The following is a 27,366-nucleotide window of genomic DNA, read 5'->3' as shown; positions in this document are numbered from 1 at the left end:
ACTCACACATCTGAGCAATCTCTTTGCAGGTGCATGGCAACAGTTGAACAAGATGAAGGAAAAAGGAAACCGCACACTGCTCTTGGTAGGATCACTGATATTTAATAAGCTTACGTATCGGCCTCACAGCCTTCGTGATAAAAAGGGACTCATGACCAAGTTGCCTTATGAATATGATGTGCAAAAGTACTAAGGAACAAATCAATATTTCATAATGTCACGTTTACCGTTTGAAAAAGACCCTATGGGGTTTTGAAAGAAGACATTAAACAATGAATGATGTGTAATGTTCTGGAGTGTTGACTCTCCATTTGAAGCCCTCTAAACCCAGATTAGTTAGAATGAAAACAGTTCAAACAGAGTATAGTTAATCCAAGCATAGTAAATGTATAGTAAATGTTCTGCTCCGTCTGGGAGCCTTTAGCTTATGCTAAATGAGCAAATATTGAAGGCACAAAGCAGAATGAGTGTATGAGGGGGCACAATGCCACATTTTTCAGCATGTTAAAACACAGTTAAGGCGGCAATCGTACTCAAATTGGAGTAATGGCTCAATGGAATTATTGGGGGAATAGGAACACCCCATGGTTAACGTCGGCCAGGACTAACTAGCAACTTCTGAAAAACATTGGATGTCATCCATTTCTGACTAAAATGCATAGAGAAAATAGTTCTCAAAAGTGTGTTCTGACAGTGGTTTCAGATTTGCTCAATCACTCTGGTGATGTGTGTGTTAGAGCAAAGGGCATGTTTAACGTTTGTCAAGGCTGACATTTGGTTGAGAGACAATGTTACATCATTTCCACGGTGCCAAAGTGATAATAAAGATAATTTTCCCTGTCAACCCTGACCTTATCTTTTCAAAAAAGAAATTGTAGTAACAGAATGGTTGCTCAAGAAATACAATAGCAAAAGTATAACTTTCCGCAAACATTTATTTGTAATTAATAATATTTCATACATGGTGATGGAGTTGTACATTGATAAGAGAATAAATATCTTAAATAGAGATTTGATATGGGGAAGGGGTATATAATCAACTTTTAGGCTCTGGCTGATATCATGTGACTCATGCCGGTGAAGAAAGACCGCTCTCTCTCAGTCATCAGCTCAAAGTGGAGAGGCTGCTGGCAGAAGTTACACTCCCCTGACGAGTGAGGTTTTAGCTCCAGACCCACCTCCTTCCAGGCCTTCACCAGACGTTCTGTGGCCAGGAACACATTCACATGTAATGGATCACATTTTAGTTGTACTTTATTTAAAAAAAATAACATACAAGAAACACTATAGCAGATTCTTACTTGAGTTCTAGCAGTCAGCATGGACATATTTATCCCACCAAATGGAGGCCATTTTAGCAACATTGAATAAGTTAAAATCATACAAATCCAAAACTATTACATGCTAAAAACCACAAAAACTCATTGGGCAGTGTGCTTACCGACAAAGTACTGCATCATCTGGGGAGTGTGGTGTGGGGTGGGGGCGATGCGGAGGACCTCCTCTCCCTGAGCCACAGTGGGGTAGTTGATGGCCTGCACATAGATGTAGTAGCGAGACATCATGATGTCACACACCTCTGTGTTCTTGGCTGCGTCCGCCACCTGCAACAAGGGGTCAAAGATGAATCCTCAGTTGATAAATTAGAAAACATTTTCTTTAAGCATGAAATATAACAGCCACTGTTGATAGAATGTCCCTTCTCTTGTTTCCATAGTTTAAAACTTGATTAACTTCTTGGTGACAGGGGGGGCAGTATTGAGTAGCTTGGATGAATAAGGTGCCCAGAGTAAACTGCCTGCTACTCTGTCCCAGATGCTAATATATGCATATTTTAGTAGTATTGGATAGAAAACACTGAAGTTTCTAAAACTGTTTGAATGATGTCTGAGTATAACATGAGTATAACAGAACTCATATGGCAGGCAAAAATCCAACCAGGAAGTGGGAAATCTGAGGCTTGTAGTTTAACTCAGCCCCTATTGTAGATACAGTGGGATATTGGTTATGTTGCACTTCTTAAGGCTTCCACTAGATGTCGACAGTCTTTAGAACTTTGTTTGAGGCTTCTACTGTGACGTGGCACCGAATGAGAGGAATGAGCCAGGTGTCTGGCAGAGTGCCACAGGCTCTAAGGCGCGGTCACGGGAGAGTTAGCTCTTGTTCCATTGCTTTTCTACAGACACAGGAATTCTCCGGTTGGAACATTATTGAAGATTTATGATAAAAACATCCTAAAGATTGATTCTATACTTAGTTTGACAAGTTTCTACGGGCTGTAACGGAACATTTTGAACTTTTCGTCCGACGCAACCTGAACGCGCTTTTGGATTTGTTTACCAAACGCCTTAACAAAAGAAGCTATTTGGATATAATCGAACAAAACAAACATTTATTGTGGAACTGCGATTCCTGGGAGTGCATTCTGATGAAGATCAAAGGTAAGTGAATATTTATAATGCTATTTCTGACTAATGTTGACTACCCAATATGGCGGATATCTTTTTGGCTGCTTTGTTGTCTGAACGCTGTACTCAGATTATTGCATGGTTTGCTTTTTCCGTAAAGTTTTTTTGAAATCTGACACAGTGGTTGCATGAACCTTTTTAGGATTTTATCTTTAAAATGGTGTAAAATACTTATATGCTTGAGGAATTTTAATTATGAGATTTTTGTTTTGAATTTGGCTCCCTGCACTTTCACTGGCTGTTGGCGAGGTGGGACGCTGCCGTCCCACATATCCCAGAGAGGTTAACAGGCCTGTCTTACACGGACAGGGATGATGTGGCTGGGGCAGTAGACAATGGGCAGGCCCGAGTCCATCAGCATCTGGCGAAGCAGCTTGACGTTCCTCTGGTGTTTCCTGCGCAGCACACGGCCCTCCTCCCCCTTCAGGGTGCGGATGGACTCCCGGGCCCCAGCCAGCAGCATGGGTGGCAGGGAGGTAGTGAAAATGAAGCCTGCTGCGTAGGAGCGCACCGTGTCCACCAGGGCGTTGGTACCAGCGATGTAGCCGCCCACACAGCCAAATGCCTTACCTGGATGGGGGAATGAATATACGAGGTAAGGTATAAACCAAGTAAAGATGTTTTAAATTGATCTGAACGTTTGGGTGAGTTAAATATTTGATCATAACAATATTAATTTGAAGGGGGTGGGGGGAGTGTAAGACAATTACCTACAAAGGTGCTATAGCAATGACATCTTATCATTTATAAGCTAGCCCCAAGTCATCTTACCGAGAGTTCCTGAGATTATGTCCATTTTGTGCATGACGCCGTCCCTGTCGCCGATGCCGCCACCCCTGGCCCCATACAAGCCAACAGCATGTACCTCGTCCACAAACGTAATGGCCCCAAACTCATGGGACACGTCACACATCTCATCCAGAGGACACACAGCGCCTAGAAAACATCCACAATACAACCTCCTTTAGATTCCCACAATCAGATTGGATAACAGGCAAGTTTTGTATATGCAGTACACATCAGGAAAAATGCTTTCTTTACGTATTTTTGGTTCTAATACTGTCTTTATGATTTGTTTAAATTTAAAAATAATAATATATATATTTTTAAATGCAACAAATCGTAAACCCACCATCCATGGAGTGCACGGTCTCAAAGGCCACAATCTTGGGGGTGGCAGGGTCAGACTTATGCAGCAGCTCTCGTAAATGGTTGACATCGTTGTGACGGAAGATGAACTTCTTGGCCCCGCTGTTCCTTATACCCTGGATCATCGATGCATGGTTCCCTGCATCGGAGTAGATCTCACAACCTGGGAACAGGAACATTTGTTGTTGTTTTTATACAGATCATTTTGTCCATTAGCATGTAATATAATGTAAAGTGGAGAATCAGTCATTTTTTAGCTACTATAGAACATGGAATGAAGAAGTGTATGAAAAACGACTAGGTTTGAGTCCGTTGTTTCAGAATCCGTATCAGTACCTGGGAGAATCTTAGCCAGAGTGAATAGCGTGGAGTCATTGGCCACGAAGCAGGAAGTGAAGAGCAGCGCAGCATCTTTGCCATGCAGGTCGGCCAGCTCGTACTCCAGGTCCACATGGAACTTACTGGTCCCTGAGATGTTCCGTGTTCCTCCAGCTCCTGCCCCGTGCTTCTGTAATGTATCCCTAAAGAAAGAGAAGAGGCCTTTGATAAGAAATTGTCTTCTTTGGAAAACTACAAGTGGAACTCCACATTTCTAAGATGGTGTTATAACTGCATGCCTATGGCTAGGATCTACACCCATCTAGTCAACCTCCATCCATCTTAAACAACCATCTACATTTCCTGTGACCTGCATGACCCACACACATGATGGCTTGGTTGACGCGGGGGTGTCGGCTCATGCCCAGGTAGTCGTTGCTGCACCACACAGAAACGTCTCTCTTGATGAGGAGCGACTCAGAGTAGTCGTCTGCCATGGGAAAGGACGTGGCGCGCCGGTTCACTGTCTTAAACACCCGGTAGCTGTGATCCTTCTTCCTGGCATCGATCTTCTTCTCAAAGAACTTGTCGTAGTGGAAGTTGGCAGATGCTGCAAAATAAATACGATGCATAAGGTTTTGTGACTGTAGTTTGGATGCAGACTCTTTCTAAAATCAGGGGTACCCAAACAATTGTTACACAAAAATATAATATGTAGCCCCAAGAAATGTTCCCTCTAATTCTGCTGAGCGCAAACTTCAACGTTGTGAAAATTCTGTGCAACTTCCGGCGCATGTTTACTGTTAACACTGGAGGGTGTGCCAGCTTTAAGTTAGTTTTAACAGTGACGAAGTAGGCTACCGTGGCTATTTGATCATAATGTAGGCTTACCAGAGTGGCCTAACAAAAAAAAACTCTGGCGAAAATGCATCACATAACATTTGAACATGAAAATAGCAGTTCTATCATTCAGCCTACAGTAACAGCCAATGTGTGGTGTTTAAAGATGTAGGGCTTGACATTAACCTGTTTCTCCACTTGTCCTTGAGACAAGGAGGTGACTGAACATTTTGTTGTGTTGTTTGATTCAAGAAACAACTTTACAAAATAAAATGAATTATTATTCCCATGCCATTATTACAAAGAATCAGACAAATTATGCCACCCTCTGCCTATTGGCTACGTAGCTTATTCAAATCTGTCTCAAAATACAACACTTCCCCTTTAAGACATAAAAAAATATCTTTACATGACTCGCTTTTCAAAGACAGCTAGAAATGTACACGTTTTGTGCTCTTGTAGGAAGCAGTAACTCCCACATTGCGGACTACAAATTAGCTTTAATTGGGCTAATAACTCACTAACTAGCAAAGAATATGAACAAATGTGCACTTGTGGCTACAGTACATGCAGCTTTCGCTTTGATCTCAAAACAAGCACAACCGCTCATGCTGTAAAACAGTCCAGTTCAAAGTGAATGGCCAACATTTGTTGGCAATGGTCTATTTGCATATAGGCGTACTGCAGCTCTGATTGGTTATGGCGAAGCAATTTGTGTAGAGTATGGGCCTGAGTAGTGCCTGTCAATGCAATAGAATCAGTCTCCGCTGCATTCTGCCTACAACAAAATATCTTGCAGTTAGTTTTGCATACTAAGTCTTGTATAGTATGTTTTCTTTCAGTATGTTGCATTGAAAGTGGCTAATATTGTGTTGATTCCATCACAATTCCCACAGTAAAGGGAAAGTTGACAGTGTTAAGTAACAGGGAAAATGCTAGAAAGTTGAGGGAAGTAGAATCTCGTGCTTCTCTATGCACGCAGCTTAGAAGAAACATTTGCCCCAAGTGTAAGAGGATACATGTGAGCAGGTGCTTACCTTTGGGTAGGTTGTCTTGCAGTAAGTGAGAAACCTTGGGGGTACGCCGTTTCAGCATGTTTTTCAGGGTGCCTAGGTCAGCCCTGTCAGCGTTGATCAGGTCCACCACAGTGGGATCGAATTGAGACTTCTCTGTATCAATAAAGGGGGATAAACACTGTTAAAGAGTGATCAACTAGACTCCGTCTATGACACATTTTCACTATGACAAATTCCTTGAAAGGTGACTATCCATAACAAGCTTTATTAACACACTGACCTCTGCTTACACAACTGAGTGGAGAAGGTCAAAGACAGGTCACATGTTTACCTGTGTGGACGGTGCTCCTGTCCTGTACGTCCTCCGACAGCTCGATGCAGGCCTCCCTCACCACGCTGGTGTTCTTCTGCACCATCTCAGCCGCCAGGAAGGGGCATTTGGAGCCCACAGGCTGGCCAGCAAGGGGCATGGGGTGGCCCGGGGGCAGCTGGACCCCCTTCTCTGACTCTACAGTGACAACAAGAGGAGGATTTATCTTTGATTAATACATGAATTTATCTTTTATTGAATTATTTAGGCCTATTTCGGCACTGAGGAAAATATGAAAATAAAATAAATGCTGTTGAGCATAAATGCTGTTGAGTGCAAGATTCTTCACAGCCCTAATAGGTTACATTTATGACTATTTGTATGGGTGAGTTGCCAGTCACATTTGCACAGTAATTTGATTAAGAACAATATTTTACAAAGAAGCATTGAGCCCTACCATAAGCAAGCCTCAAGCAAGATTAGTAAAATAGCACAACATTGCATCTCTATGCAATAAATCAATAACGTAGCCCATTTAAAACCATTTATAAATCAAATCAAATTTTATTTGTCACATACACATGGTTAGCAGATGTTAATGCGAGTGTAGCGAAAGGCTTGTTATAATAAGTGACTATGAGGAACTAATGTACTCACCATCGTTTGTTGGTGTGGACACTGAGACTGAAGAGGAGAGAGCTCTGGCCAGAGGGCGTGAGGCCAGGTCCATCATCACAGGGCACTTCAGGGCATAGCCAACCAGGGATGACTTCCCTGCCAGCTGCAGGAACACCCGGGGCACCATAGTCAGGAAGGGGCATCGGCGGATAACAGTGTCCATCTTAGACCCTCTGAATCTGGGAAGGAGAAAGGAAGAGATGTTGGTCTAGCCTATCACCGGAATCAAAAAATATTTCCTTTCTGGTCCCAGATTGACAGCGGATCGGATGGATGGTAGAGCTTGGTGCATTTGGTGAGGCGGTGAAATATGATCAGCGGAGATCTATTTATATAAGCTGGGGGGGGGGGTCAGAGAGGGCTACCACACTAAGCTCTGTCTGTGTTGGCTACTTTTGACTATCATCACAGTTTTTATTTTTTCACCTTTATTAAACAGGCAAGTCAGTTAAGAACAAATTCTTATTTTCAATGACGGCCTAGGAACAGTGGGTTAACTGCCTGTTCATGGGCAGAACAACAGATTTTTACCTTGTCAGCTCGGGGATTCGATCTTGCAAACTTTCCGTTACTAGTCCAACGTTCTAACCACTAGGCTACCTGCCGCCCCACATGAGGTCAAATTAGAGTCACCAGGCTTTCATCTCTAGCTGCACGCCAACTTCAAACAAAACATGAAAATGAAGAGCAGGAAAATAAAATGAATATTCTATTGAAACAAAAACTTTGTCCAAAAACAATTAGTCCAAAGAGACCAGACATTTAGACAAGACAAGGCTATATTGTATTATGAATATGAACCCACAATATATCCTATCATGAGCATAAAGATCAATGCCAAGATGTTGAAATTCATAAAAGTCCAAATAGTCTCAGCCATTAAAAACAAACAAACATTCCTTACCTGAAAACATCCCATTCCACTTTGACTGAACAGAAGGAAAAGAACTTTCTAAACATGACTGAACAGATACTAAGCTAACCAACATACAGAGAAGAGTAGATGTAAAATGCTCATAGCCCGAGGCATCACTTTCGTTCAGCTTGTAGTCAGCTGCCCTTGACATGAGGAAAAACAGGAGGGCCACTCAAGAGCCTGCCTGAAACCATGGACAACAACACATAAGACTACAACAGCTGAGAGGATACTTACCAAACAAAAGACAGCACAACCATCTGTCTGTTCAAGTGAATCATTGTAATATAACCTAGGACTACCATCCCATCTATTTTTTCCCTCTTTATCAAACCAGGGGCTGAGGGTGGGTCCATGTTGCATCACAGCTCATGTAATGCAAAGACCCACTGACACTGTATGCACAGCCACAGCCAGTCTTTGTTAAATAGTAACTATGGTCTGACTATCTAGCAACAAGTCAGGTGAGGTACCTCTACCCTCTCCACCCCCTCCTCCCTCCTCAAGGTCATAAGCCAATTAGCTGGGTGCTATATGGCATGATCAATTTGGATTAGTTACCCTATCTAAATATGATAGAGGTCTCTTAGACATACCTACATGAATCAACATTTACCAATGGTCAAAACAAACTCGGTGATAAAATATTATCTGTGAGCTTCAACATTGACATGATTTAATTGACAAAACTATAGCTTACTTACTTTCTACAATACTTACTGCAACAGTTTGCAGGCTTCCTTCAAAAATAAATGCAATTTTGTGGTTAGACAACTTTGTGATCGAACACTAGAAGGTAGCTAGAACCAATCGTCACCATACTCAGAGCAGATAGAACATTTACACACAAACAAAAATCGGAGCCATGCTCTACTTCTAATACCCTTCTATTTGGCAGCGTCCACAACGTGATAACGTCTCTACTTTCTCTCTGAATAGCAGCGAAAAGAGATCAAGGTCAAACTTGTCTGATTATTATCCAGACTGTCTGTGGCTAGCTAACCAGCTAACGTTAGTTGTGGATAACTGATGGAGGATGCGCATGCTACAACAGTCCAGCGAAGCCACTACCTGGCATAAGCAAGCTGGCTAGCTACCTAGTTAAACGGTGCACATTCCGTGCAGTTATTGGTTTTCAAATATCGTTTGTTTACCAATTGAAGTTTCTCTGGTCTCGTTCTCACACTCTGCCTGGGTTTCAACAACACTCTGTCCGATGACGTCGGCGCTGTTTTACACGCAAGGAGCCACGCCTGCCAACGGGTCGTCAATAGCTGCTATAGCCATTAAGTCATAAACCCCGCCCATTTCAATTTATCTTTTTAACATTTTATTTTAAACCTAACCCTAACCACACTGCCAACCGTATACCTAACCTTAAATTAATACCAAAAAGCAAACGTTTTTTTGTTCGTGTGCCAATTTTGACTTTGTAACTCTGAAATCTGACTTTGTAGTTGAGTGTTTCATAATGAAAATGATGTTTCATAAGCACCAATGATCACTGTCTCCATCTCGTGGCACATACTAGTCATATGGTGTTACATATTATTGCTTAAAAACTTTTTCATGACCACATGACAATAGCAAAAATGGTATAGAAAAATGGTACTCACAGAAGGAAACGGGTGGAGGCATTACCTTTGACTAGTGGCCACAAGAAGCTGGGTGCACAATTACTAGCAATTAATGTCTGTATATCACAGTGCCTAAATACACCGACAGGATTTCTTTGATGATGTCATAGCATTGTCCTCTATGGAAAGTAAAGTCTGCAACGCCTCCCTAGAACTGGACCAGTCAATACTTCCATGAGACCAAAACAACATTAGACAATACTTCACCCCAACCTACAGTTGAAGTCGGAAGATTACATACACTTAGGTTGGAGTCATTAAAACTCATTCTTCAACCACTCCACAAATTTCTTGATAACAAACTATAGTTTTTGCAAGTCGGTTAGGACATCTACTTTGTGCATGACACATGGTATTTTTCCAACAATTGTTTACAGATTATTTCACTTATAACTCACTGTATCACAATTTCAGTGGGTCAGAAGTTAACATACACTAAATTGACTGTGCCTTCAGCTTGGAAAATTCCAGAAAATTATGTCATGGCTTTAGAAGCTTTTGATAGGCTAATTGAGTTAATTGACATCATTTGAGTCAATTGTAGGTGTACCTGTAGAAGTATTTCAAGGCCTACCTTCAAACTCAGTGCCTCTGCTTGACATCATGTGAAAATCATAGGAAATCAGCCAAGGCCTTAGAAAACAAATTGTAGAACTCCACAAGTCTGGTTCATCCTTGGGAGCAATTTCCAAACGCCTGAAGGTACCACGTTCATCTGTACAAACAATAGTACGCAAGTATAAACACCATGGGACCACGCAGCCATTATACCGCTCAGGAAGGAGACGCGTTCTGTCTCCTAGAGATGAACGTACTTTGGTGCGAAAAGCATATCAATCCCAGAACAGCAGCAAATGACCTTTTGAAGATGCTGGAGGAAACCGGTACAAAAGTATCTATTTCCACAGTAAAACGAGTCCTATACCGACATAACCTGAAAGGCCGCTCAGCAAGGAAGAAGCCACTGCTCCAAAACTGCCAGAAAAAAGCCAGACTACGGTTTGCAACTGCACATGGGGACAAAGATAATACTTTTTGGAGAAATGTCCTCTGGTCTGATGAAACAAAAATAGAACTGTTTGGCTATAATGACCATCGTTATATTTGGAGGGAAAAGGGGGAGGTTCGCAAGCCGAAGGACACCATCCCAACAGTGAAGCATGGGGGTGGCAGCATCATGTAGTGGGGGTACTTTGCTGCAGGAGGAACTGGTGCACGTCACAAAATATATTGCATCATGAGGATGGAAAATTATGTGGATATATTGAAGCAACATCTCAAGACATCAGTCAGGAAGTTAAAGCTTGGTCGCAAATGGGTCTTCCAAATGGACAATGGACCCCCTTCCAAAGTTGTGGCAAAATGGCTTAAGAAACACAAAGTTAAGGTATTGGAGTGGCCATCACAAAGCCTTGACCTCAATTCCATAGAACATTTGTGGGCAGAACTGAATAAGCGTGTGCGAGCAAGGAGGCCAACAAACCTGACTGTTACACCAGCTCTGTCAGGAGGAATGGGCCAAAATTCACCCAACTTGTGGGAAGCTTGTGGAAGGCTACCCAAAATGTTTGACCCAAGTTAAACAATTTAAAGGCAATGCTACCAAATACTAATTGAGTGTATGTAAACTTCTGACCCACTGGGAGTGTGATGAAAGAAATAAAAGCTGAAATGAATCACTCACATTTTACATTCTTAAAATAAAAAGTGATCCTAACTGACCTAAAACAGATTTTTTACTAGGATTAAATGGCATGAATTGTGACAAACTGAGTTTAAATGTATTTGGCTAAGGTGTATGGAAACTTCCGACTTCAACTGTATATGTACACTACCGTTTAAAAGTTCGGGGTCACTTAGAAATGTCCTTGTTTTTGAATGAAAAGCACTGTCGATTAAAATAACATCAAATTGATCATAAAAACTGTGTAGACATTTAATGTTGTAAATGACTATTGTAGCTGGAAACTTCTGGAATATCTACACAGGTGTACAGAAGCCCATTATCAGCAACCATCATTCCTGTGTTCCAATGGCACGTTGTGTTAGCTAATCCAAGTTTATAATTTTAAAAGGCTAATTGATCATTAGAAAACCCTTTTGTAATTATGTTAGCACAGCTGAAAACTGTTATTCTGATTAGTGGCATTAATTGGCCTTTAGACTTGTTGAGTATCTGGAGCATCAGCATTTGTTGGTTCGATTACAGGCTCAAAATGGCCAGAAACAAATAACTTTCTTCTGAAACTCAGTCTATTCTTGTTCTGAGAAATTAAGGCTTTTTCCATGTGAGAAATTGCCAAGATCTACAACGCTGTGTACTACTCCCTTCACAGAACAGAGCAAACTGGCTCTAACCCAAATAGAAAGAGGATTGGGAGGCCTCGGTGCACAACTGAGCAAGAGTACATTAGAGGGTCTAATTTGAGAAACAGATGCCTCACAAGTCCTCAACTGGCAGCTTCATTAAATAGTACCCGCAAAACAGTGAAAGGTGACTCCGGGATGCTGGCCTTCTAGGCAGAGTTGCAAAGAAAAATCCATATCTCAGACTGGCCAATAAAAAGAAAAGATTAAGATGGGAAGAAGAACAATGAGACTGGACAGAGGAACTCTGCCTAGATGGCCAGCATCCCCGAGTCATCTCTTCACTGTTGATGCAAGTAACCATTTCACTGCTACACCTGTTATTTATGAACCACGTGACAAATAACATTTTATTTTACTTGATTAACAACAAGTGGCAGAAAATTTACATTTTTAGTATCCACAGATACATTACCACCAAGGAGAGTCAATCGGCCACTTAAGGTGGACTGATACTCTAATCTGGAATAATTTAGTAAAATTTTTAGGTCATATAATATAATGATCTAAAATAGTCAATAATATAAACATGTGATGTACAATGTTGTATCAGGTCACTATGTGACAGACTTGAGTAACTGACATATCCACAGACAGACACACTGCAACTGTACCACATCCATACACGCTTGAATCCAGGCATATCAAATCCCACATCCCACCATCCACAGAGGGGCAGTGTGTGATCATATCCAGCCCCCGTAACGCAGCTTGTTTGGCAGGTAGACGCGGCTGAGGAAATCAGGGGCTATGGAGGCCAGGGACTGGATCTCAGCTTTCACCTTGCTCCGTTGCATCATTTCCATCTGCAACAAGAACAAAACATGGTCTTAAGAGATGTGCAAGAGTAAGATGAGCAAACAGAGTTCATCCTGGACCACCAGGTGTGATCTTATCTACCACAGAACAAAAATATAAATACAACATGTAAAGTGTTGGTCCCATGTTTCATAAGCTGAAATATCTTCTAAAACTTTCTTCTCCCTTATCTCTAATAACAGACTGACTGCAGTCTCTGCATCTGTCCTCGTGCTCCTAGACCTTAGTACTGATTTTGACACCATCGATCACCACATTCTTTTGGAGAGATTGGAAACCCAAATTGGTCTACACAGACAAGTTCTGGCCTGGTTTAGATCTTATCTGTCGGAAAGATATCAGTTTGTCTCTGTAGATGGATTGTCCTCTGACAAATCAACTGTAAATTCTGGTGTTCCTCAAGGCTCCGTTTTAAGACCACTATTGTTTTGACTATATATATTTGACCTCTTGGTGATGTCATTCGGAAACATAATGTTAACTTTCACTATGCGGATGACACACAGCTGTACATTTCGATGAAACATGGTGAAGCCCCATAATTGCCCTCCCTGGAAGCCTGTGTTTCAGACATGAGGAAGTGGAAAGAGGCAAATTTTCTACTTTTAAACTCAGACAAAACAGAGAAGATAGTTCTAGGTCCCAAGAAACAAAGAGATCTTCTGTTGAATCTGACAATTAAGCTTGATGGTTGGTTGCACAGTCTAAAAAAAACTGAAGGACCTCGGCGTTACTGACCCTGATCTCTTTTGACGAACATATCAAGACTGTTTCAAGGACTGCTTTTTTTCCATCTACGAAACATTGCAAAAATCAGAAACTTTGTCCAAAAATGATACAGAAAAATTAATCCATGCTTTTGTCACTTTGAGGTTAGGCTACTGCAATGCTCTACTTTCCGGGTACACGGACAAAGCACTAAATAAACCTGGCCTTGCTGTCCCCAGTCCACCTAGTCGTGCTGCTGCTCCATTTGCAACTGTTCTGCCTGCGGCTATGGAACCCTGACCTGTTCACCGGACATGCTACCTTGTCCCAGACCTGCTGTTTTCAACTCTAGAGACTGCAGGAGCGGTAGAGATACTCTGAATGAGCGGCTGTGAAAAGCCAACTGAAATTTACTCCCGAGGTGCTGACTTGTTGCACCCTCTACAACCACTGTGATTATTATTATTTGACCCTGCTGGTCATCTATGAATATTTGAACATTTTGGCCATGTTCTGTTATAATCTCCACCCGGTACAGCCAGAAGAGGACTGGCCACCCCTCATAGCCTGGTTCCTCTCTAGGTTTCTTCCTAGGTTCAAGCCTTTCTAGGGAGTTTTGCCTAGCCATTGTGCTTCTACACCTGCATTGCTTGCTGTTTGGGGTTTTAGGCTGGGTTTAGGTACAGCACTTTGTGACATCAGCTGATGTAAGAAGGGCTTTATAAATACATTTTATTGACTGCACACATTATATTTTCTTTAACTTTCTTCCCCCTTATCTCTAAACACAGACTGACTGCACACATTCTCCCTTTCCATATTTGTATTGTATGTAAACCACTCATAAAAGGTAGCCCTCCGCTTCTGACCTCTCTCTGCCAGGCAGGTTGGCAGGCCAGGTAGGGTCTCTTCAGCAGGCTGGTCAGTTTATTCTGGTCTCTCTGTGTGAGGGGGATCAGAGCATCCTCAGGTACTCTCAATCTAAAGTACAGAAGGGTTATGATCAGTAAGTTTTCAATTCAGTTAGTTCAAGAGATGAACAGTCATATTATTAGACATATATAAAAATATCTTAACTGTAAATAGCTTTGGATGATGGTCTTCTGCATGACCATATTAAGATAAAATAATCATTATGTTGCTACAACTGAAGCAAAGGAAATATCCTGACACAAAGTTACGTCTCTCTCCATTTCTGTCCAAACTGTATAAAATGTGGATGCTTTTGATTATGTACTGTACAGTTAGAGTCTTAGGAGGAGCAGGCTTGCAGACTACAATTAAACTGGATTTATGTCAAAACCCCCTTTTCAGGCGAAGACTGCTCTAGCTGGCATATACTTAAAACTCAATATACACTCCAAAACAGCTCCTCAGGGAGAGAGAAACAACCAAAGGCAACAGCAACAGAAATCAAAACAAACAATCTCCAAATCCTCAGAATATAATCCCAATTAGAGGTAGGGAGGAGGAAGGAGGAAGTAGCGAGTGGTTGTCTCCAAACCTATGGAGGTCAGAGGGGAGGAGGCCTAGCCACATAACGCTGGGGACGGTCAGACTGTGGGCCTCAAATGACATGGCCTGAGGGGAAAGATACACACACAGAAACATGTCAATACACAACCAGACAGATCGACAGGTTGACAAACTGTGCATAAAACACACTTATGTGAATACATACAACAATATACAGTGCCTTGCAAAAGTATTCATGCCCCTTGGTCGTTCTTCCTATTTTGTTGCATTATAACCTGTAATTTAAATGGATTTTTATTTGGATTTCATGTAATGGACATACACAAAATAATTCAAACTAGAAGTGAAATGAAAAAAATAACTTTTCAAAAATTATTTTTTAAAACTAAAACGGAAAGTGGTGCATGCATATGTATTCACCCCCTTTGCTATGAAGCCCCTAAATAAGATCTGGTGCAAACAATTACCTTCAGAAGTCACATAATTAGTTAAATAAAGTCAACCTGTGTGCAATCTAAGTATCACATGATCTCTCATATATATATATTTATCTCTGTTCTGAAAGGCCCCAGAGTCTGCAACACCACTAAGCAAGGGGCACCACCAAGCAAGCGGCACCATGAAGACCAAGGGGCTCTCCAAACAGGTCAGGAACAAAGTTGTGGATAAGTACAGATCAGGGTTGGGTTATAAAAAAATATCTGAAACTTTGAACATCCCACAGAGCACCATTAAATCCATTATTTAAAAAAAAATTGAAAGAATATGGCACCACAACAAACCTGCCAAGAGCGGACCGCCCACCAAAACTCACGGACCAGGCAAAGGGGGCATTAATCAGAGAGGCAACAAAGACACCAAAGATAATTCTGAAGGAGATGCAAAGCTCCACAGCGGAGATTGGAGTATCTGTCCACAGGACCACTTTAAGCCTTACAATCCACAGAGCTGGGCTTTACAGAAGAGTGGACAGAAAAAAACATTGATTAAAGAAAAAAATTAGCAAACACGTTTGGTGTTTGCCAAATGGCATGTGGGAGACTCCCCAAACATATAGAAGAAGGTACTCTGGTCAGATGACACTAAAATTGAGCTTTTTGGCAAGGAAAACGCTATGTCTGGCGCAAACCCAACACCTCTGATCACCCGAGAACACCACAGTGAAGCATGGTGGTGGCTGTAACGTAATTCAGCCTCCTCTGATGAGGAGTAGTCTAGATCAGACCAATGCGCAGCGTGGTATGTGTCCATGTTAATATTTTTAAAAATCAACTGAATAACAAAACAACAAAGTGAAAGAACGAAACGACAACGAAACAGTCCTGTCTGGGAAAACAACCTAAACAGAAAACAATCACCCACTACCAAAATGGGGAACACCGGCTACCTAAGTATGATTCTCAATCAGAGACAACGATCGACAGCTGCCTCTGATTGAGAACCATTCCAGGCCAAACACAGAAATACAACATAGACTACCCACCCCAACTCACGCCCTGACCAACCTAAAACAAAGACATAACAAAGGAACTAAGGTCAGAACGTGACAGTGGCAGAATCATGCTGTGGGGATGTTTTTTATCAGCAGGGACTGGGAAACTGGTCAGAATTAAAGGAATGATGGATGTAGCTAAATACAGAGAAATTCTTGAGGGAAACCTGTTTCAGTCTTCCAGAGATTTGAGACTGGGACGGAGGTTCACCTTCCAGCAGGACAATGACGCTAAGCATACTGCTAAAGCAACACTCAAGTGGTTTAACGGGAAACATTTAAATGTCTTGGAATGGCCTAGTCAAAGACCAGGCCTTAATCCAATTGAGAGTCTGTGGTATGACTTAAAGATTGCTGTACACCAGCGGAACCAATCCAACTGGAAGGAGCTGGAGCAGTTTTGCCTTGAAGAATGGGCAAAAATCCCATTGGCTAGATGTGCCAAGCTTATAGAGACATACACCAAGAGACTTGCAGCTGTAATTGACTTTGGGGGGGTGAATAGTTATGCACGCTCAAGTTCAGTTTTTGTCTTATTTCTTGTTTGTTTCATAATAAAAAATAAAAATATTTTGAATCTTCAAAGTGGTAGGCATGTTTTGTAAATCAAATGATACAACCCCCAAAACATCCAAGGGCCAAGGGGTGTGAATACTTTTGAAAGCCACTGACAAGCATATCGTATATAAAATCACACACACATTCAGACACACAAGTCCACCTGGGGTATAATCATATAAACCAGAAACACACATGATCATAAATGCACTCACACACAAAAACCTCACACAAATGAGATCCCACGCAATCACTTTACTTTTACCCTTCATGTCACTTCAAATGCTCGGATATGGTTGACTGCTCCCCCTTTTCAACTTAAAGACCAGAATAATTACATATTTCTTACACCGAGACACTGCACAAGCCACGTTGGATAATGTACAGAAATACACAGGCATGGCAGGACTCACCACTGATCCGTACTTGTAGATGCACATGATCTCAATGCCTGGGAAAATGAGAGAAAGAGACACGATACAATCACCACCATACCAGAGCAATTATCCTCTGAGATATGTAGCTAAGGGGACAGAGAACAAAGTAAAGTGTTACACATGCGACTCGCAATGTGATGTGAGGAGAGCGGAGCAGAGAGGTACTGTGTGGAGAGGGACAGTCAGTGTCAGTGAGTCCAGGGGCCCCAGTGTGATGATTCCACTGGGCTAGAGCACGCCAACACAATCCCCATTCTAACCACCCTGACACATCAGAGTGGCCTGTTGGCTAAGCAGGACACGCAACCCCTGTGTGTGTGTGTGTGTGTGTCTTTGATAGGATAAAAGAGTGGAGAGTATTACCGTAAGGGTCAGCATCCACCAGAGCAAATATAGGGATGTGCAGAGTATCCCAAAGCTTTCTCACCATCAGCCTGCTGTTCACATCTGGGACACCTTTACCCTGACACAAACACATAACAGATTTACAATAAGTCACATGATTAACACATTACATTTAAAGCAAAAGCTCAAAAGAAAACCATAAGTAGGACATACTGTGATCATGATGCAAGGACATAACTTGGTGCAAAAGTCATAATCGAGCAGTTTCTGGAAGGTAGCGTCCTTCTCCACTATCAAAACAAACTTAGCAGATGACACAATGTCTGGAGAACAGGTCAAGGTGAACACAAACATGACTGATGGAATCTTCCTCACCAATAGATGAGAGTGGGATGAGTTAGTTAAAAGAGGAAGGAAGTCTTACAAACTCTTTACAATATTGCTGAAATATGAGTTCTGGCATGATTATAAAGGATACTCCTGATTCCGCCAACATTAGAAGAGACTGGAGTAGCCTGAGAACACAATTAAGAGACACAATTATCAACATAGCAAATTACTCTTAGCTTTCAAAAATATAATGAGAAATTAATCTAGCTGTTTGGGTGTCAGTTGATTTATGCAACCCACAAACAGTAGATAGAATACAAGTAAACAGTGAGTTTTTTTGGTTTTCTGAACAATTATTCTATAAACCGAGTGATTAGTTCATTGGTTGAACCTGGAAATTGTGGGCAGAAAGAGGTGAACACAGGATTTATTAAGTTTGGCTGAGACTAGAGACCTCTGTTATGTAATTGAAATGGGAGAGGTTTAGCACTGTTAAACATTCATGGCGAATGATGATACTGTATATTGTAACATTATAGGTATCTAACCCCTGAACAAGGCAGTTAACCCACTGTTCCCCGGGTGCCGAAGGCGTGGATGTCGATTAAAGTAGCCCCCACACCTCTCTGATTCAGAAGGGTTGGGTTAAATGCGGAAGACACATTTCAGTTGTACAACTGACTAGGTAACCCCCTTTCCCTTTCCCTGACATTATATGCATATTCAACAGGCATATGACCATACTGTGACGATTCTGAGATGTTGGGGGAATATATTTAGTGTTAGTGGGATTTACAGTGGAGTTGGAGTGGCAGTCCACCTTGGTGCTGTCCTCCTCCAGGTAACACAGATCACCTGAGATGAAGCCCTTGGACGTAGCTAGCTGGAGACCGTTAATAAACTCACACACACGTGCACACACAAACGACAATGCTTTTGAGTCAAGTTGAATTTCATTGCTCTTTGATCATGGAAATCATGGAAAAGATATACACAGTTGCTTCCTGTACGAGGCAGAAAATAGGCAAAAAAATATGAAAATAACTGAGTGCTTTCATGTGTTAGCCCTGAACTAATCATAACATGTCGTATCAAAAGGTATTTCCAAATGTTTTAGTATGATTCTATTCAATATCAGGCCATTGTTGCCTCCTCTTGAACTGAAATTGTACTCTCACAAACGCACACACACACTCACATACTATATACACACCACATGTAGTCTTCTGCGTGGAACCTTGAGCATGCAGGAGATGTCATCCACAATGGAATCGACAGTCCTCTGTGAACCAAAAAGCTGTGTGTCGTTGTAATAGATGTCCCTGTGGAAACAAGAGAACTACTTCTCAAAGTACTGGTGTTAAGGCAAGAAAGTATTTTTTTATGCGTTGGCTATCTGACAAGACATTACCTTTTTGTGGCATATACGTTGCTCTGCACAAGTTTGTAGATGGTGGATAGAACCTTGAGAATGTGCCCTGCATAGAAAACCCACTTAAACATCTGTATTATAGGCTACCAGTATATTGTAATATACCAGTACAGTCTAGGAAACCTTTCAATCAATCCCCTATGATATCTGACGATAGGTTATTTCATCATCAAAGTAGTTAATTCAGGATTTTCTTTAGGATGGATAATGAAATCCATAGTGAATAACACTGATCCAGGAAAGCTTCTCTGACCATAATATTTCTCTCTGTCAGCGGCATAAGACATACCATGTCGTTGCAGTTTTTGCAATTAGTTCATGTAAGCCCAGATAGGATAAGAATGAAAGCCACATGAAGTAGGGCTGATTAAATTCCTTAAAGTAGTTTAAAGTTTGTGAATTTAAATAATGTAACTTGTTCTATGCACAGCTGAGGGAAGGGGGAAGTGAGAGAGAGGGGGGGGGGCAGTAGTGTGTCTTTCTTCTCACCAAATTTAGTGACAGACGAGGAACAGTTGCTCCGAACTGTGGTGACAGAACTTCCTGAAGTCATTTGAAGGCCAACGGCGTTGTCAAAACTCAAAGTTGGGAATGAAGACAAACAAATGATTCATTATTTACAAAGTCTGAACATTTGGTCTCCTATCTTTGATCAGCTTTGTAAAGGAGCCCGCCACCTTTATGATCCTTCCTAGAAGAATCCCAAACCCTGGGGGCTACCTGTGATAGGCCTCCCCCATACCTCGACTGCATTTCCTCTGTGAAACCTTTGCCTCCCTATCTGTGGGATTCTCACATTTGAAAGGGCCGAGCCAGAATGTGCTTTAAGCTGTCAGGAGGTTTGATGTAGACTCAACCAGACAGTTCACTTTGTTCTAAGCATGAAATCTCCACAGCCTGTGCACATTAAAGACCTCCACAAACTGCCAGATTTGTGGGTGTGTTTGTGTGTGTAGCTGGTGCTTTTTAAATATTTAATCAAACTGACACCTATTCAGTCTGGAAGTTATTTCAGCTTCAAGGATTACGGTTCAAAACTTTAGGTGATTCTATTGACACAATTTCTACCCCACAAATCCCTTTGGACTTCTTAGCTTTCTTACACATTCAGATAGAATGAGAGATCAAAGAACTAAAGGATTTTCTCCAAATGCATTTAACAGCAATTTAGACCAGTTGCAGGACCTGACTTATCAAATTGAGTGCAAAGTTCAGTTTACACAACATGACCACTTATATAACATAAATAAGACATCTGTTGTACAGATTTACATGTTTATCTTGCTAAAGGTCAAACAGAGTGAGTATGGCCCAAAAGCTAGACATTATAGTAACAAAGTGAGTGGCTTACCTTACATTGGCCCAGCTGGATCGGTTGGGTAGGACCAAAACTGGAGCTTCATCTTTGGACAGACTGGTGACTATCTCTAGAATCACCTTTTCAATGAGGATTAAAACTTCCTGGCTGAACATAAGAAATGACCAAATAAGCCTTGGTGATAGGTCTAATTAGTAGTAGCCAGTAACTAATGGGAAAATCGGTGGACCACAAATTCAAACAATCCTATCATTTTTTCATAAGCATAAAATGTATCCTTTAAAGTTTCAACTCAATTATGAAAATAAAGACTACGGCATAGTAAAAACTACAAGCACTAACGTTAGGCAAGTCAGTTAGGAACAAATTGTTATTTACAAACACGCCCCAGTGGGTTAATTGCCTTGTTCAGAAGGACAGATTTTTACCTTGTCAACTCGGGGATTCGATCCAGCAACCTTTTGATTACTGGCTCAACGCTCTAACCACTAGGCTTGATATTGTCTCGATTATAATAAGATATTTATATGTAACCTAATAGCCTAGGCTATGGGCTCTGGCCCACACCAGCCTTATCAAACTGTGCTGTAGATAGACCTAGCCTAGGCAAGCTTAACACATCCGCAAGGGCTGTCTATGAATCACACCGTGTGGAAAGAAAAATAGGCCTACCTGCTGACTTCCTCATGGCTGTGTTGAGGTTCCATCATCATATCAACATTTTCCAACAACTCAAGGCCGAAATTGTCAATTTCAACGAACTGTTCAGACATGTTTGATTCCATTCTTGTGGAGGGACTTACAACGGAATTAAATTAATATGAATAGGACGTCCGTACAAGTATATGTTTACCGAGAGCAAACTCGCGCGTGGAATAACGTTGTTTGGCGCGAAATCAAATCCACACACAAGGGGTGTGTTCGTAAATTCAATCTAGAGTGCCAGAGTGAGATCGGAGTGCGCTCTGGGCGTTCGTAAATTCAGAGCATTGTCAGATTGTCCATTCATAAATTCAGAGCGTTTCGCTCTCGGGGCGTTCCGAGCGCATACTGGACGGTCTGGCCAGTGAGTAGGGTTGATCCGAGCGTTCCGAACCACAACGACAGTCATGCACTCAAGCTAACTGGCTAATGTTGGCTAGCTTGCTAGCTACTTCCAGACACGAACGAGAGAACACCTCACTCGCCAGAGCGAATTTACGAACGCACCCAAGATTGGCGGGGTCTGTGAGCTGCTCAAAGACTCTCTTTCGTAGCATGTGTGGTAAAATGTGTCAGTACTCAGTATGCCTACAATGTTCAACAGTTAAGAGTAAGAATATACTGAACCAGGAGCTGGTGCACCGGGCTATGGCCCGCAGTCAAGTGATCATTTAGATTTTTTTTAAAAACCAGCCTCCTATTCATTTTTTACTCTGTATAACCCTAAAGCTAGGGCCAAAATCCGTTGGTTTTACTTTTCAAAATAAAAAATCACTTATATGATCATCAACTTCCACTGTCCTCCAAGAGTTGAATGTCCTATACACTTCTTTTTGCTCATCAATTTATTCATGCCACTTGGTTGGAGACCAAAGAGAGGGAACGAGGTAGCAGCAGTCTTAAAGTGGAACAATGTCCAGAACAATGTCCAATTGCTGACACAAAACAGCTATGTTTGGTAAAAAAATTGGTAGCCTATGTGGATGATGGTCATGCTTAGGGAAACGAACTATGAAGGGAAATAAGTGGCTACAGTTGACACTTTCATTGTTAATTAAAGCTGCAATATGTAACATTTTGGGCGACCCCACCAAATTCACATAGAAATGTGAGTTATAGATCTGTCATTCTCATTGAAGCAAGTCTAAGAAGCGTTACATATGTTCTATGTCCGCTATTTCTATGCTTCCCATTCTTAAGTTACATTTTTTTCGTCACAGCTGTTTAGATCGTACAATGATGCTATACACTGTACACTGAGTATACCAAACATTAGGAACACCTTGTTTTCAATCCAGGTGGAAGCTATGATCCTTTATTGATGTCACCTGTTAAATCCACTTCAATCAGTTTTAGATGAAGGGGACAAGACAAGTTAGAGAATGATTTTTAGGCCTTGAGAAAATTGAGATATGAATTGTTTATGTGTGCCATTCACAGGGTGAATGGGCAAGACAAAAGATTGTAGTGCCTTTGAACAGGTTATGGTAGTAGATGCCAGGTGCACCGGTTTGAGTGTGTCAAGAACTGCAACGCTGCTGGGTTTTTCACGCTCAACAGTTTCCCATGTGTATCAAGAATGGTCCAGCACTCGAAGGACATCCAGCCAACTGTGGGAAGCATTGGAGTCAACATGGGCCAGCATCCCTGTGGAACACTTTTGACACCTTGTAGAGTACATGCCCCGAAGAATTGAGGCTCAATTTTAGGAAGGTGTTGATATTATATATTATGTTGAACAACCCCGATAATAAGCTGCTGTAGTAGCCTAGGTGTACGTTGATTGATGATATTTTCATTTGTCATTTTCCCAGTGAGTGTGTGCGCCAGTTAGCACTTCATTGCGCCCCACTAGACCTCATTAGCACCTCCAGTTGCATTTAGCTGATAACTGGGAGTTTAATGGGGGCCTGACATGAGGCCTGCTGCAAATTGACCAATAATCCTTCCTTTCTGTGTGTGTGTGTGTTATTACAGTGTGTGGGCAGATGCAAATCATAGGCTAATCTAGTCTGACTGAAATTGAGAAATTGAGGACTTTGATTTTGGCATATGCTTGTGCTAAATTGTGCATGTGTTATCCATAATTTATTTATGCTTGCCTTTGTGTGTGTTAAGGCTGTGCAGCAGAAGCACATACACTCTAAACAGCTGTCTTGGAGTAAGTGAACATGTGTGTTTTCTGTGAAACACGAAGCGACAGCAGTGCCTGACAGATCAGGAAATGGCTGTAATTTTCTGACTGCTTTCCATTGGGAGTGTGTTAGAAGGGATGTGTGTGTGTGTGTGTGTGTGTGTGTGTGTCGCTCTATACTGTGCCATCGCTTCACCAGCAGCAGACTGCATGCACTCCACACCAAGACCCTCCAAACATTTTTTGGTACCTCTGTGACCCCAACAGCGAATCCCCCCTGAGCCTCAAATTCCTTCCTGCCTTCCTCACAACACCATAGGGCTGAGTGGGGGAAGCTTTAATCTCTCACTAAACAGAGGGCCTCACACCCCTAACTCTCTCTCTCTCTCTGTCTGTCTGTCTGTCTGTCTGTCTGTCTGTCTGTCTGTCTGTCTGTCTGTCTGTCTGTCTGTCTGTCTGTCTGTCTGTCTGTCTGTCTGTCTGTCTGTCTGTCTGTCTGTCTGTCTGTCTGTCTGTCTGTCTGTCTGTCTGTCTGTCTGTCTGTCTGTCTGTCTGTCTGTCGGTCTCTGTCTGTCTCTGTCTGTCTGCAGCTAAAATGTGCTAATATTTGCCTAGGGCCATTCCCTTCATCTGGCAACCAATTAGAGGCATGAAATCCATATCACTGTATTGTTACCGCAGGTAATCTGTTCTAGATGTGGGAGCCAGGAAGGGAAGAGGTCTCTGACCCAACGTGCTGCTTTAGCAGAGGTCTACCTTTCACTCCTGAGGGCCTGTGACAACCTGCTTCCGCAATATTGGCTCTTAATTACTAAGTAATTGCTATCTCTAGGTGACAAGCAACCACCCCTCACCCGCCCGCCCTAAAAAAACTAAATCTGTGAAAGCCTACAAGATGTGGGGGTCCTCTTTCTTCCTCCTAGTCCAGAGAAGCAGGGACCCCCACTGGTTCCTTTGACGAGAAATTTGTGTTGAGTGTGAGGCCTTAACCTGAGGAGACAGTGAGTGCAGTGAGTCATGTGCTCGTCACAGGAGGAGTGTTTGTATTGGGCGAAGGGAGAAGCATGTGGGGGGGTTGTAAGGTTAGAGGAAAGGGAGACAAGGGAGGGAGGGGGCTGCACTCAGTGCAGGTGAGGGGGATTAGCTGAAGTTAGTCCAAAGAAACCAAATACAGATCTGTCAGCCTAATCCTCACAAATAGAAAACAGAGCTGCCTCAACGGACCCAACAACCAGCCAACACCCCCATTCAATCCCCCCGTCCACCTCTCTCTCTAACCTCTCCTCCTCTGCTCCTCTAACCCTGTTTCTCATCAGCTTTTGGCCCAGGCCAGTGAGACCAGTCTGGCTGAGTTGCTGCTCCACTAATGGGGCCTCAGACCAGCACCTCTTAACAGGAGGTGACTGATCGCTGATCACCCAGGGCTTTGATTGACAGCCCAGCACAGGCTTACAGAGTGACGATAACAAGGACCCACTCACCATAGAGCCGGACGGGCCATTATGAACCCCTTGCACCCTGATATGGAAACACTGATGAGTGTGGGGTAAAGAGGGGAGAGAACAGCGTATCGGCAGGCCTATTCTATGCGCTGATGACAACAGAGTGACAGAGTAGGTGGGTGATAGTATCCTGTGGTGAATAAGCCTTAACTCTGTGTGGTGGGTGCATTAGGGGCACAGCTTAAGTAAATGCTATCTGTGCCTGTCAACAGCAGCAAACATAACTGATTATGCAGAGCTGCTGAGTGCTATGAATCAGAGCCAGACTACTGTGGTGTTCCTGCATCTCTGTCTGCAGACTGAAACACAGACAGGGTGAGAAGAGACACAGGATACAGGGGAAAGCAGGTACTGAATGACAGGAAAGAGAACTACAGGTGCAGGATTTCAAATGAGCTGATCATCATCACGAGGAAATGAGCATGTGCCATTTGGAGAGATGTTTGTGTCGACTCTCTCTTTTGTTATGGTAACGCTGAGCGAAACCACAAAGGGAATGGAAAACACAAATTTCATTCCCACAGCCCCACCTGGTCGCTGTGTTTTAACAGACTGGTGCACCGTGCAGCGCACAGAGTGGGGCTGTGCCGAGAATGTAGACGGACCAAAACGGAAGAGAAAAATTTCAGTTTACCCCAAAAGCAGGTTTTACTGTACCCGCTACAGGGCCACTTGGCTGGACCCCACCCCTTCAAAGGTGTGCCGCCTGGCGCTCTCCGTGGCAACACGCAAAATAAATATTAATCTGACCTTTGACCTCTCCTCTGTGCTGTTAAAGAGAGAGGGGTGGGGGGGAGTGTGTGAGTGTGTGTTTGTGAGAGACATAGTGTGTTTGTTTGTATGTGAGAGAAAACATCTCTGTGTGTGTGTGCGAGAGAGTGTGTGTGTGTTTGAGGAACACGAGTGTGTGTGTGAGTGTCTCTCAGAGGCTGCTGTCAGGCTTCAACCTGCATGAGACAGGAGTTGTGTGTTTGTGCAGGCAGGCATAGATCAGAGTGGGAGATGTTTTTTTTCAATGTCTGGATGTTTGTGTGAGCCTGTGCGTGTTTGTGTTGTTTGGTAAATTATCTGTGCTTGAGGGCAAGGTTTTGAGTGAGAGCTATCTTAGCCTATTACGGATTGAAGAGAAAAAGCCTGGTTTGAAATATAGTTTACAAACATATAGTGGGGGACAGTGGGACAAACAAAATCAAATTGAAAGTCAGACTTCCTCACTGTAATTGCATCAGAACATATAAAGGGCTTGTAGGTATGGTACATTAAAAATGGCCCCCAGTGTCCGGTCTGGAGCGTGAAGTCGGCTAGTGCGTAGCAACCTAGCGGTGCCAAAAGCCCTGGCCTGTCCTAGAAAGCCTAAGTAAATTCTGATCAACACAAACATTTAGATGGCTGTTTTGGGCTTTAAAATGTGTTTATTATGATTAACTTCGATCCCCATAGTAAATTATTTTAATGTTCGATACAAATTGAGATATTTATTTGATCCATTCTGACAAATTTTTGTCTTCACACAGGACCACGTGCTGACATAGACCAATCACAGACCGGCAGGCTACGAGGAGGCTCCCTCTTTGCACATGCACCTAAAGGGGGTGTGGTGTGCTATTTGGTATTTATTAGGATCCCCAGTAGACCCAGCAAAAGCGTCAGCTACTCTTCCTGGGGTGCACATGAAACATGACATAATACAGAACATTATTAGTCAAGGACTGAAATACATACATTTAAAACATCACACATAACCTACCCAGATGAGAGCATGGAGTCAACAAGCCTGTCATGTAGAGATGGAGGGGCTGACCAATGTCATGTAGCAGACTCTCTCAGGCACGATGAAAACGACTACAATGGCCAGGATCCTTTGCTAGTTACGGACACTTTCACCATGATCCGTAGACAATTTTTTGGTGCCATTCAGCCCCATTCAGGAATATGGCACGCTTCAAATTAAAATATTTCCGGCCTCATGCGTTTTCCATAGGAATAGGTGGATGACGTCAGCACTATCTACTGGTTTTAATGGCTATGCAATAAGAACATTGTTTTTTTTCTCTTTCTCAAGTACAGCTCAGTTGTTCAGAGTGCTAATGATAGTAGGTTGGCACATCGTCCTCCATTTCCACCACTGATTGGTCTACTACACCAGGGCCCCCAGTGTGTGTGTATGTGTGTGTGTGTGCGTGTGTGTGTGTGTGTATCTGCTCCCAGTAGTGGCTTTCACACATCTACACACTGACTGTATGGTAGGATAGAGGGAGGAGGACAACTAAGAGGCTGTCCTCTTGTCATATTGACTAGAGCATTGTGTAAGGTTTCAGGTGTTGCCTGAAATGTCCGTGTGTGTGTGTCTGTGTGTGTGTGTGTGTGCGCGTCTGTGTACATGGTTGTGGGCCTTGTCTGATAACGCAGTGTTT

The 27,366-nt window shown here is 42.5% G+C and overlaps 2 protein-coding genes across 7 annotated transcripts; both read right to left on the bottom strand.

Moving 5' to 3' along the window:
- Positions 1 to 917: 917 nt before the first annotated feature.
- LOC112222206 (5-aminolevulinate synthase, nonspecific, mitochondrial) lies at positions 918 to 8,957 on the bottom strand. 6 transcript variants are annotated; one of them, XM_024384897.2, is made up of 12 exons: positions 8,850 to 8,922; positions 8,416 to 8,435; positions 6,759 to 6,958; positions 6,123 to 6,299; positions 5,813 to 5,944; positions 4,323 to 4,545; positions 3,954 to 4,138; positions 3,601 to 3,780; positions 3,240 to 3,404; positions 2,770 to 3,038; positions 1,442 to 1,604; positions 918 to 1,204 (listed from the first exon to the last, which is right to left on the bottom strand). In XM_024384897.2, the coding sequence occupies exons 3-12, from the start codon at positions 6,940 to 6,942 to the stop codon at positions 1,044 to 1,046; spliced, it is 1,839 nt and encodes a 612-aa protein (XP_024240665.1). In that variant the 5' UTR covers positions 6,943 to 6,958; positions 8,416 to 8,435; positions 8,850 to 8,922; the 3' UTR covers positions 918 to 1,043. The 6 variants fall into 6 exon arrangements, with proteins under 6 accessions (XP_024240665.1, XP_024240662.1, XP_042159924.1 ...); XM_024384894.2 differs by lacking the exon at positions 8,416 to 8,435 and having other exon boundaries at positions 8,850 to 8,957; XM_042303990.1 differs by lacking the exon at positions 8,850 to 8,922 and having other exon boundaries at positions 8,400 to 8,419.
- Positions 8,958 to 11,984: 3,027 nt separating this feature from the next.
- On the bottom strand, positions 11,985 to 21,530 carry spo11 (SPO11 initiator of meiotic double stranded breaks). The gene is made up of 13 exons (XM_024383478.2): positions 21,287 to 21,530; positions 20,648 to 20,761; positions 19,786 to 19,874; positions 19,276 to 19,342; positions 19,078 to 19,186; positions 18,661 to 18,747; positions 18,013 to 18,049; positions 17,748 to 17,857; positions 17,553 to 17,652; positions 17,166 to 17,203; positions 14,731 to 14,807; positions 14,096 to 14,207; positions 11,985 to 12,505 (listed from the first exon to the last, which is right to left on the bottom strand). The coding sequence occupies exons 1-13, from the start codon at positions 21,397 to 21,399 to the stop codon at positions 12,386 to 12,388; spliced, it is 1,173 nt and encodes a 390-aa protein (XP_024239246.2). The 5' UTR covers positions 21,400 to 21,530; the 3' UTR covers positions 11,985 to 12,385.
- Positions 21,531 to 27,366: the final 5,836 nt, after the last annotated feature.

This window comes from Oncorhynchus tshawytscha, linkage group LG22 (assembly GCF_018296145.1).
Source record: "Oncorhynchus tshawytscha isolate Ot180627B linkage group LG22, Otsh_v2.0, whole genome shotgun sequence".
NCBI lineage: Eukaryota > Metazoa > Chordata > Actinopteri > Salmoniformes > Salmonidae > Oncorhynchus > Oncorhynchus tshawytscha.
The sequence above is the reverse complement of the archived record's forward strand: the minus strand, read 5'-3'. Positions and strand labels throughout refer to the sequence as shown.

Coding starts and splice junctions, on each gene's coding strand:
- LOC112222206 (XM_024384893.2), bottom strand. CDS start 7,739: ATGTTTAGAAAGTTCTTTTCCTTCTGTTCAGTCAAAGTGGAATGGGAT. Junction 6,959..7,683: donor GTGGAATGGGATGTTTTCAG/GTAAGGAATGTT, acceptor TCTCCTTCCCAG/ATTCAGAGGGTCTAAGATGG. Junction 4,546..5,812: donor GCAAGACAACCTACCCAAAG/GTAAGCACCTGC, acceptor TTTATTTTGCAG/CATCTGCCAACTTCCACTAC.
- spo11 (XM_024383478.2), bottom strand. CDS start 21,399: ATGGAATCAAACATGTCTGAACAGTTCGTTGAAATTGACAATTTCGGC. Junction 20,762..21,286: donor AGCCATGAGGAAGTCAGCAG/GTAGGCCTATTT, acceptor TCTTATGTTCAG/CCAGGAAGTTTTAATCCTCA. Junction 14,808..17,165: donor TCTACAAGTACGGATCAGTG/GTGAGTCCTGCC, acceptor CTTTCCCCTCAG/GCCATGTCATTTGAGGCCCA.